The sequence below is a fragment of the Eucalyptus grandis genome, chromosome 10 (assembly GCF_016545825.1).
Source record: "Eucalyptus grandis isolate ANBG69807.140 chromosome 10, ASM1654582v1, whole genome shotgun sequence".
Classification (NCBI taxonomy): domain Eukaryota; kingdom Viridiplantae; phylum Streptophyta; class Magnoliopsida; order Myrtales; family Myrtaceae; genus Eucalyptus; species Eucalyptus grandis.
The window spans coordinates 9,136,465-9,148,289 of NC_052621.1; the positions used below are offsets into that span (position 1 = coordinate 9,136,465).

The following is an 11,825-nucleotide window of genomic DNA, read 5'->3' on the forward strand; positions in this document are numbered from 1 at the left end:
TTCTCGGGGGGATTGGGGTGGGAACGATTTCATTTCAGGAATGAGTTTTGACTCCCACGCCCTGCAAGGAGGCATGACAAAAGTTTGAGAGTGAGTGTTAGAGTAGGATTAGAGTAAACCGACCAAAATATATATATTTGGTATCGCCAAATTTTCTTATTTCTAACAAATAAAAAAAAGGAGAAAATTCGGTAACCTTTAATTTACCATTATTACCAATACTTTAAATGTACTAACTATTATATGAAATCATAAACCTTTTATTGATGTTTCTTGGGGAAGTGATTATATTTATCGGCTGTATCAGCAAAAGGCTCTGATGTTTTTCTCACCATCAACGTAGACACCAGTCCTTGATGTTTGACTTGTTGTTTCCTAAGGGAGTAGTTGCCATAACATGTTCATATTATAAAAATTGCAACATGAACATTTTTTCCATAAAACTCCAGAATTTTTTGACGTATAATGGATTTTCCTCTTAATTAATCTTATTCCTGATGAGTTGATATCACCCAAACATTTGACACAATTTAGACTCCAAGACGGTTAGAAATCATTTTTAAAAATGATGAGGTGATTTAGGTGACTAATGACCAGATAATGTATCACGATTTCAAGAGATTAAGAAGATCTCGATCTTATTTCGGCCCATCGATAATTAATATTGCCAATGATTGTCTTTAGTATGTTCTGTTTTGACCTTTTGCTGTAGCATTGGTTGCATACACTTTTCCTAGGAAGCTCCATCGTCACATCCATATTGCTCTGGAGAAGAAAACTAAGCATTTCCGCTGGTCCTCACTACTAAAAACCCTGTATTCTCCAACTCGCTCACCTTGTGATCTTCTCAAATGATCTCCCATGGCTCCCTCACCATTCTCTTCCATGTCCTTATTTTTCCTTCTCTTCCTCCAAGCAATAACCAGCAAAATCACCAGCGCTAAGGCCTGTCCGACCGAAAATTTGTTCGACTAGAAGACCTGAGATGCGCTTCCCGTTCCGAATTAGGGAAGTCCAAGGCGAACGCTGCGGGTACGAGGGGTTCGAAGTCTCGTGCGACAGGCGAAACCGAACGATCCTCCATTTGTCTGAAGCAGTGGACTTCGTCGTGGACAGTGGACACCATCGATTATGCCCATCAGTACATTCGAATGAAGGACCCGGACGATTGCCTCCCGAAACGGATTCTGGAGGACCGCTTCCTGAGCCCATCCTCGCCCTTTGAAGCCCGGGACTACGAGTACTTCACGCTGGCGAACTGCTCGTCCACGAATTCCTCCACTGTCGGGCCAGTAAGCGGCATCGCGAGGCTCGACTGCCTCAGTCCGGCACGGGACATGGTGGTGGCCCTGGTCATAGACGATGAGCTCGCCTTGTCCTGGTTGATGCAGCATGAGTGCAACCTGTCGATGATCTCGGTCCCTCGGCGGGGGAAACATCCGACGAACATAATCGAAGGCATGTGGTGGAGTTGGTTTGAACCCGATCGCATATCATGCGAAGCAGCCAAGGGGAGATGGGATCAGAGTATATTTGCATAAGCAAACACATATTACACGTAGTGTATTTTTTGAGGAAAATTACCTATTGTAATTGTGCAAATTCAATTATAAACTATTTTTTGGCCAATTCAGTCATAAACCTTTTATATTTGTGCCAATTTAATCTATCTGGCCAATTTTGGTGGGGTAGTATCGACGTGGAAGCCCATTAGCACAACCTGTGAGCCAATGGTGGGTGAGCCTCACTAGTGGCCAGCAAGGTCGACCTCATCGGCCCTAGTCTCTGGCTGGTCTTGCAATCGGCTAGAGAAAGAAGGAAAGAAAAATCAAATAAAGAGAGAAAAAAATGAAAAAGTACTTAAAAAATTGTCACATTAGTGTCAGCTGGATAGTCGACGTCCATGTTAGCATTTGCCAGAAAATTAGTTGGATGGACTAAATTTGTATAAATGTAAAAGGTTTATCATTGAAATGACAAAAAAAATAAAATTGAATTGACACAATTATAATAGATTTAAGACTCTTTTCGTAATTTTACCTCAAAATTCAATGTGGTCCTTGAATTTTTATATTCAATCTAATCTTTAAACTTTCCAAGTTCACTCAATTTGTTAAAAATTCTAAAACATATAGGAGATTTGATTATCATTTCTGTTAACTTGATGTTAGATTTATCATATTGGCGTTTACATGGGTTTCGTATGACCTCTTTCTCTATTTTGGGCCTAACATAACAAAAGAATTACATTGAGCAATTTTTTAAAAGTTTCGAAATTAGATTGGGAAAAAGGAATTTCAAAGGTCATATTGAATGACTATTAATGTTATTGCCCGTGAATTTTGTTTAATAATGAATGTTACCCAAACTTTCAATTAGACTAATAGTACGGATAATTTATCAGTTTTTACAGAGATGCACGCTATTTTCAGACCTGAAAGAACAGTGGACGCAGCTTGAGCTTCAAAAAGACTGAACATTCTTGTTCCCTTCTTCTTTGCGGAGTTCTTGCTCACATTTTTATGGCATCTCCTATTTTCTTAGGCTTATCAACGGTCGCCCGGATCGCCATGGCTTCGCTCTTCGTGATACCATGTTCAATGTGCATCTATGGATGCATATGCTTCTTAAAGGTTCAGGTCTTCGTCCGTCCCCGTCTCGATCGAAATTAGCTCCAACCGCGTCCCAGGTTCAGCTCCACGGAACGCGGTCAGCGGGGAAGCCGTCGAAATGGCCTGAAGCAAAGCTGTTGGCGTGATGGGCATCAGCTCGCCCACCGTCGAATCTTATCCGAAGACTCGAGTCGATGACCTGGGGCAATTGCCTCGGCCCGACGATGACGTTTGCGCGATTTTCCTGTCAAAATATGAGTGGAACGAGATGATCCGGACTATTCCCGAGTGCGGACATTATTTCCACACGTTTTGCATCGACCAAAGGCTCCGGGAAAATGCTTCTTGCCCGTTGTGCCGCAATTACAAAGGGTAATCTATAATTCTCTCAGCTTTGTCATCATTTTTGTCATTCAGGGTTTTGGTATTTGAGGGCTCAAAAGTACCATTCAAACAAAGATTGGCTAGTCTAGATGATCAAGTACGATCTAAAACGATAGTGCATCAGCTTATGATGGATGGTACATAAGCCGTCCCTGCATGCTCTCAATTGAGGTGGCCGCTCCGTCCTTGATAACGTTTTTCTTTTTTTCAATTTCTTTTGGAGGGATTGAAATTAATGTCTACAATGGGACAATCAACAAAAGATTTTAAGAAAATTTGAGATCTTGATAGGTTCTTTTTTCACATCACCGATAAATATGAGTCTACTTTAGATATTGTCTTGTTCCCGGTTGGAATAGATTAACTTCCGATCGAGTCCATCAAGCAGCTCGATTTCGAGTAAAGAAAATGAGATCTGAATTGTTCACGTACCCTCTTTGTTCCGCTTTGGTCGCGCAGGTATACCGAGACAGAGGTCACAAATAACTGAAATTTGAAAGCTTGGGCTCGGCACAGAAACAGTTAAAAGCGGCCTTTGCTAATTCGCAGGAAGATTTCGTCCCTCAAGATCTGGACGTGGTCGGTTCGCTTACAATTTGCTGGGCGCTATAAGGTCGACATGTTTAATCAGCGGTCGAGGGGGATAAAAAAAGTAGCGAAAAGAAAAGGTGGAAAAGAGAAAAAGAAAAGGGGAGGGCCAGAAAATGCAAACAAAAGTTTTCTTCCAGCGGTCGTGTGTTGGACACAAGGGTAATTGTCTAATCAATTGTAAATGTATTGTACATATATTAATTTAATCATAAGTCATTCAATTTTATCAATTTAGTCATAAATATTTATACCAAATTCCTTTGTAGCTGTTTTGTCTAATTTGGCATGGGATGGCCAGCGATGACTAAACCGCTACATGAGCAATTTCCTATGAAAATTGACTGACAAACTTACTTTAGAATTTCGTGTAAAGATTTAGGATTAGATTAGCAAAGTTGAATGAATTGACATCTTGATTGATTAGGTAAGTCTGCTATTGTACTTGTGTGTATACACACGTGCAATCTAATATATATTGAGATTATTTGGAACTGAAATTAGAAATTTACTAAAGAAATTACAAAAAAAGTCATAAACTTATTACAAATATATCAATTCAGTCTTAAATCTTTTGCAATTATGCAAATTCAGTTTATTTGGCTAATTTTAACTATTCGGTTGATGTCAATGTAGACAATTAATAATAGTATTTTTTTTTTTATTAATTTTTTTTCTTTTCTTCCTTCTTTGCTTATTTTCCTCATAGTGGCTGGTGAGCATCTAGAGAGGGCTGTGAACTCCAGGAGTTCAAGACTTGCTCCCAAGTGGTTTGGAGATCTCTTGAGGTGAGGTTTGAATTTTATCTTGACTGTCAAACGCAGCCCTAGTTCATATGTAAATAAGCGTGGGATTGAGTGAGATTATAGCTTTGGATGCGTAGGCATTGCGGTTGGGTTACAGTGACGGACTCATAATCTCTGCACATTGCACGTGTGAGAATTCTAGTTGATTTAAATAAGATATTCGGTTTTAAGGGTGAAAATCCTATTACAACACTCAAGGGAAGCTGTTAAAACTTGTGACCCTTCATACCTTAGGCTTAAACTTTTTAATTATATCTATTAAATTTTAAGCATTTTGATGATTTGCCAACGTAATCCATGTGGTCATTTTAATCGGAAATTGCTGATATGAATGCCGGTGATCCTACGTGACACAACCAACATCACACAGACAATTTTTAAATATTTTATATTATTTATTATTATTATTTTGACAACTCTGAGGCAGCGAGATTGCTAGCCAACCATTGCTAGTCCCAACAAAGGGCTAGCAACCCTTGTTGGCTAACGGGGAGGGTTGCAATCCTCTCCCCATTTCTATATCTTTCATAAAAAAAAATCCCATTTATTCTTTTTAAATACTTTGATTTACCCTTTTTATGCACGCCTTATACTACCAACTATTTTATAAATTACCAACATTTATTTGAGTGACTTACTAATCGTTCTCCGCTTTAATTTATAATTTGTTCTGGTCACTAACTTTCATTTGAGCCACCTACAATTGTTTATTTGTCTTGGTTAAACGGACATTCTCTTAACAATAGTCTTTTGAACATTTAACGACACTTGTTAAAATTTACTGTGGCTTGACTTGCAAGTGCAAATATTTTATATATTGTAAAAGTTTGTTTTGTAGACCTAGAACTTTTGAAGAAAATTAGAAAAGAAAACTGTCTATTGATGAGTAAATGTTTCGATGGGAAAGCGACTATATCTATCTGCTGCTTAAGCAAAAGATGCTGATGTTTTTCACCTTGAACGTAGTAATGCCAGTCCTTGTTGTTTGACCGGTGGTCTCTTAAAAGAGTAAACTTTGTAACAATATGATCATATTACATATTTCGTAACATGGCCATATTTTCATAAACTTTGGAATTCTGTAACTATACATGCAAAAGAACACTTCAAGTACCAAAAGTTGGTACAAAAGGACACTTAAATACCAAAACTTACAAAAAGTGGCACTTACAAAAGTGACACTTAAGTGCCACCTTTTATGAAAAATGAGACACTTGAGTTCCACATTCGGCGAGCCTCGCTAGAAATACTACGTGGCATTTTTTATTATTAATTTTCTCGCTTACATGGCTTGCCGGAATGCCGAATCAGCAAAACACACACAAAAATGACGTCGTTTTGACATAATTTTAATTTTAATATAATATAAAATTTAATTTAATTAAATTTAAAACAAAATAATAATAATAATTTATATTTATTAATAAAAAAGAACGAAGGAGGAGAAGGAGGAAGGCAGCCGGCGGCTAAGGGCTGAGCCCTCGCTGCCGCTACCTCCCCCGTTGTTGCCGGAAGGTGGGGGAGGGTCGGCCAAGGCTCGGCAACGGAGGGGGAGGCAGCAGCAATGGCGGCGAGGGATGAGCCCTCAGCCACCACCAGCTACCTCCCTCCTCCTCATTCCCCCTTTTTATAATTAATTTTTAAAATTTAATTTAACTAATTATTATATTAAAATTCAAATTATACCAAAATGATGTCGTTTTGATATTGTTTAGCCACATCAGCATACAAAACGACGTCGTTTTGCGTGCAGCTCGCCGGGAAATTGCCACGTCAGTGTTTTGGCCGAATTTTCTCGCCGGTGGTAGTGATCCATTTTGGTTCGATTTTGGCACTTAAGTGTCACTTTCGTAACTTTTGGCACTTAAGTATTCATTTTTGCCAACTTTTGGTACTCTAGGGGTCCGAGTGTCCATTTTCTTTGAAACTTCATTCCTAGTAAGCCGACGTCTCTCAAACATTCGACTCTAATTAGATTTCAACACAATTACAAATCATTTTGACAGAAGATAAGACAATCGAGACGACTCATGAACAGACGACATGTCCTGATCTCAAGATAATTAATTCAACCGACTTACTTTTCATGAATCAAGAAGATCTCGATCTTTTCTCGGCATGTCCTTCCAACAATTGTCCCGAATAATATTCTATTTCGGGGATCAAACAAGAACGTGTTACTTGGTCGCGTACGCTCTTCCTAGGAAGCTCCATCGTTCCCATCCATCTTGCTCTGGAGAAGAAAACTAAGCATTTACCACCAGTCCTCAATACTAAAAGACCTCGAATTCTCCACTCCCTCACCTTGCGATCTTCTCAAATGATCTCCCATGGCTTCCTCACCAGCTTCCTCTTCCATGTCCTTATTTTTCCTCCTCGTCCTCCAAGTAATAACCAGCGAAACCGCCAGCGCTAAGACCTGTCCGATCAGACAATGTTCGCCAAACGGACCCGATGTTCGCTTTCCATTCTGGATTAGGGAAGGCCAAGGCGAAGAGTGTGGGCACCGGGGGTTCGAAGTCTCGTGCGATGACCGGAGCCGAACGATCCTCCATATGTCCGAAGTGGCGGACTTCATTGTAGACGCCATTGATTATGGCAACCAAACCGTTCTAGTGAAGGACCCAGACGACTGCCTCCCGAGACGGCTTCTCGAGGACGAGTTCGTGAGCTCGTACTCGCCCTTTCCGGCTCCGGCATACAAGAACTTCACGTTTGGCAACTGCTCGTCCGAGTACTCCTCCCTGATCTCACCTGGAAGCGGCATCGAGAGAGTCAACTGCCTCAGCCTGGGGCGCGGCAGCATGGTGGTGGCCTCGGTCGCGGACGATGATTTCGCCAGGTCGTGGATGTCACAGCACCGGTGCGGCACGTGGACGGCCTTGATCCCCTGGTGGTGGCAACCTCCGACGAGCCTAGGCGAAAGCATTTGGCTGAGATGGGACGACCCCGATTGCAAAACGTGCGAAGCGGCCCATGGGAGATGCGTGCTCCAGGATTCTAAGAAGGGCCCGAAGCTTGTATGCGCACACAAACACGGTAATGTCGTATGTCCTTGTAGCATATCCTCTCCCCTTTCTTTTTCCGTTCAAATCTAATTTTGGTAATCTAACCTGAAATCGGGTCCGACTTATTCCTCTAGGACAAATATACCCTGGCTTTTCGAAAGCTCGAAAGTTACTTAGGAACGTCTTTTCGAGGAACACTAATGCTCACCGTTACATTTTCCATCAAAGAAAACTTTAAGTGGCACATGGCCTGATCAATAGCGACGTTTCGAAGATAAAAGTTAGAAGTGAAAAGAGCTGTATTGGTCTCTTCAAACGTCCGTGAAGCAGATTGGACCTGGTTAAAAGGAATTAGAAACGGCGACGTCTTAGAGTTGGAAAATGGTACGATAGACACTCATGTGGTAAGATGAATCCGTGTAGTATATTTATCTGGTAGGGTCATGAGTTGGAAGATGGTACAATAGATTATTCCTAGAAATGACACTTTCTAACTTAAAGAAGAACCACTGGGATTCGCCCCAATGGCCATCCTTCCAACATGGAAGGGGGAGGTGAGGGGTTCAAATCCCCACCTTCTCAGGGGGATGGGGTGGGGACGTGTAAGTTTCAGGAGTGAGTTTCGACTCCCACGCCCTGCAAGAGGTAGGGCAAAAGTCTGAAAGTGAGTGTAGAGTAGGAATAGAGTAGGATACGACAAAAAAAAAAACTTTAAAAGACCCTATGCCCTAAAAGTTTTTTCCAAGTAGAAGAAACTTTTATGGTGCATAGAAGTTTTTACTTTCCTAACACGATTTAACGACCTTGCGATGCTAATTAATTCACAATCAATTGTAACAAAGATATTCTTCCATGAAACTTCTTGATAGCAAATGCAATAATTTGAATAGACAAGCGTTAATTCATATATATTTTTAGGATAATGACGAAATGATTCTTGATTTTTTTTTATTGTTCAATTTCGTCCCTGAATTTTTATTTTTTAATTTAGTCTTTTAACTTCTCAAATTTATTTAATTTTTTAACAATCCTAAAAGGAATAGCTGACGTGACTACCATTTCGCCTAACCTTGACATTAGATTTATCTTTGCTGGCGTTCGCATGGCTCTCTCCCTCCCCCCCCCCCCCTCTCTCTCTCTCTCATTCTCATTGTTTTAGCCCAAAAAGAACAAATTCACTGACGTGGCAATACAAGTTAGAAATGATGTGGTGACACTATTAATGAAGGAACATATTAAATAAATTATTAAAAGTTCACAGCTATAGTAATTATTGAAGAAAATTCAACGAGTGTATTCGAACATTCGATTAGAATGATCATAAGAATGCGTAATATGTCGATTTTACAATGACGTAGCTAATTTTTTTTTAACATAGTGTATTCGAACATTCGATTAGAATGATCATAAGAATGTGTAATATGTCGATTTTACAAAGACGTAGCTATTTTCAGACTTCAAATAACTGGGGACGCAGCTTAAGCTTCAAAATGACTAAATATTCGTAATTTCTTCTTCTCTGTGGAATTTTCCCTAACATTTAATGGTACCTCCTATGTTCCTAGCCTTTTCGACAAGCGCCCAGTTCGCCATAGCTTCGCTCTTCATATTGCCATGGTTGACGTGCATCTTCGGATTCATATGGTTCTTAAAGGTCCGGGTCTTTGTTCGTCGCCGTCTCGATCAAATTAGCTCCAATGGCGTCCCAAGTTCAGCTCCACCGAACGGCATCAATGGAGAAGCCGTCGAAATGATGCGGCGCAATGCGATTGGCGTGATGGGCATCGACTCACCCACCATCGAATCTTATCCGAAGACTCAGATTGACGACCTAGGACAATTGGCTCGGCCTCACGACGATGTCTGCGCGATTTGCTTGTCGAAATACGAGCGGAACGAGATGATTAGGACCATTCCCGAGTGCGAGCATTACTTCCACATGTACTGCATCGACCAATGGCTCCGGAAGAATGCTTCTTGCCCGCTGTGCCGCAATAATAAAGGGTAATGTATACTTGTCTCAACTACGTCGTTATTTTCGTCGTTCGGATTTTGGTATCTGAGGCTCAAAAGAACCATTCGACAAAGATCGATTAACCTAGACGATCAAGTACAGCATAGAACGCTAGTGCATCGTATTTTGAAGGACTAGACATAAGCCAGCCCTAGATGCACTTACTTGAGGCGGCCGGCCCGTCCCGGATGACTTTTCTTTTTCCCGAAGGGACTGACATTAACGTCTATGATGAGACAACCAACAGAAGATCCTAAAAGAGTTTTAAATCGTGACTGATCCTTTATATCGTAACATTGATAAGAACGAGTCTACTTTTAGTAACGTCTTGTTTACGATTGGTGTAGATTAACTTCTGATCGAGTTCATCAAGCAGATCGATTTCTTAAAGAAATTGAGATCTGAATTGTTCACGTACTCGCTTCGTTCCGCTTTGGTTTGCGCAGGCATACTAATGCCGAGGTCGCAAGCAGTTGAAAGCTTGCGCTCAGCACAGAAACAGTCAGAAGCGGCCACTGCCAAATTCAGAGCAAGATTTTCATCCTCCAGGTCTGAACATAGCCGGTTCGCTTACAATTCGCAGGGTGCAACCAGGTCGACATGTTCATCAGGGGGATTGCAAAAGGCGGCGAAAAATTAAAAAGGGTGGGCTGAAGAGGCGAAAAAGAACAGCGGGGGGCGGGGAGAAATGGAAACGAAAGTTTGCTTCCTGCAGACAGATGTGTATCATGTATGCACATGTGAAATCGGATGCGTATTGAGATTTATAGTGGCGAATTAGCACCTCGCAGGACCAAAATTAGGAAAGTGGAATGACAAGTATTAGGGGTGTCCAGAACCGAACTGAACCGAACCGAACCGAAAAGTTCGGTTTTTTCGGTTCGGTTTTCATTTAGTTCGGTTCTTATTAAAAATTGAAAGTTTTCAGTTCGGTTCGGTTTTCATTCGATTTGGTTCTTATTAAAAACCGAAAGTTTTCAGTTCAGTTCGTTTTTAGTTACCCAAACCGAGCTGAACCAACAAACCGAAAGATAGAACCCTTAAGGCATTAACCAAACCGGCAAAAGGCAAACCTTATTTCTAATTCTCTCCCGTCTCCTCTCGTCTTGAAGGTGTGACGGCGACTGTGACTGTGACAGCAACAGGGACGGCAACGATCGATCACTCCACAGTTCGTAGAGCACCCCCACCCCCCAATTTGAGCCTGGAGATACAGGCCAGAGCAACAAAATTTCGAATTTCGATCCCCGGGTCCTTGCCCATTTCCCTTCTTCCCCCATATCTCCAGGCTCGGGCTTGCAGATCTCTGCCCGTCTGCCGGGAGGTCGTCAATGGAGCTTTGACTGCTTCTCTCCGCTTCTGGGTAAGAGCGCAAGCGAGTCTGTATTGCTCTGTCTCTTGACTGCTGAGATGGATCTGAGGAGCTGTGTGTGATATCGTGTCTGAAACTATTGGATGGGTGGTTTCCGTTCTGGGTTTTTAGAGTCGAAGCGTTTTCTTGGCTTGAATGGGAGTTTTATTTACTGGGTTTCGTTGTTTTTGTTGCGGTTGCCATGACCTGATCGATGCCGCATTAGTGGAAGGACGTTTCTTTCTGAATGATTGATTCTCTGGTGTGTAATGAAAACCGAAGAACCGAACCGAAATTTCAGTTTGGTTTGTATTCAGTTCAGTTTTCATTCGAATCAGTTCAGGAATTTTTTCTAACAACCGAACTGAACCGAACCGTTGACACTCTACAAGTATGTGGATCAATTTCCGCCTTTCGATTGATTGTCAATTGACTTTCACTTTTTACCATTTTGTTTAATTGGGATCTCATTATCCACGTGCTCAAACTCCTTTAAACTTGGAATGACTAAAACTTTCACAAGATGCAAACATCAACCCAAAAATTTACGTTTAGCTTTTGTTTTTATTTATTTTTTATTTGGTAAAGGCTTTTGTTTTTATTTTTTATACTCGTAATTTGTATTAAATATGAAAACGAACGGACTTCACATAAGGCGTATACTTTATAGCGTGTCTAGCGTGTTAGTGCTGGGTTCACATCCCGATTGCCCCTTGTTCCCTAAATTCGTATCATAACAATCAAGGGAAGCAGTGAAACCCTTCTCCACCTTGAAAAAATAATATTTATCTTCGTGTACTGTAAAAGGGGTCTTGTATGCCCATGCTTTGTATGGGTTTGTTTTTCAACTTATAAGAAGATATATTACGTTTGGAACTCTAATGTGCGATAACAATCGTCAGATATAGCAAATGAGATAACTAAATATTACGTTAAACCAACATATATGACAATTCAAATATCGGTACAGTCTCTCTTGGAAAAGAGATGTTGCCTTCCCCGCCTTTAATTTTCCCAAGGGAATTGGATAAATTGTTCATCCGGTTTCTTTGGGAAATTTGG

At 41.0% G+C, this 11,825-nt stretch overlaps 1 protein-coding gene across 1 annotated transcript; it reads left to right on the plus strand.

Annotated features, from left to right (window-relative positions):
• The first annotated feature begins 6,720 nt into the window (after positions 1-6,720).
• Positions 6,721-9,406, plus strand: LOC104443993 (putative RING-H2 finger protein ATL21A). The gene is made up of 2 exons (XM_010057566.3): positions 6,721-7,429; positions 8,964-9,406. Exons 1-2 carry the CDS (start codon positions 6,721-6,723, stop codon positions 9,404-9,406), a joined length of 1,152 nt encoding a protein of 383 aa, XP_010055868.3.
• Positions 9,407-11,825: the final 2,419 nt, after the last annotated feature.

Coding starts and splice junctions, on each gene's coding strand:
- LOC104443993 (XM_010057566.3), top strand. CDS start 6,721: ATGGCTTCCTCACCAGCTTCCTCTTCCATGTCCTTATTTTTCCTCCTC. Junction 7,430..8,963: donor TGTATGCGCACACAAACACG/GTAATGTCGTAT, acceptor CTATGTTCCTAG/CCTTTTCGACAAGCGCCCAG.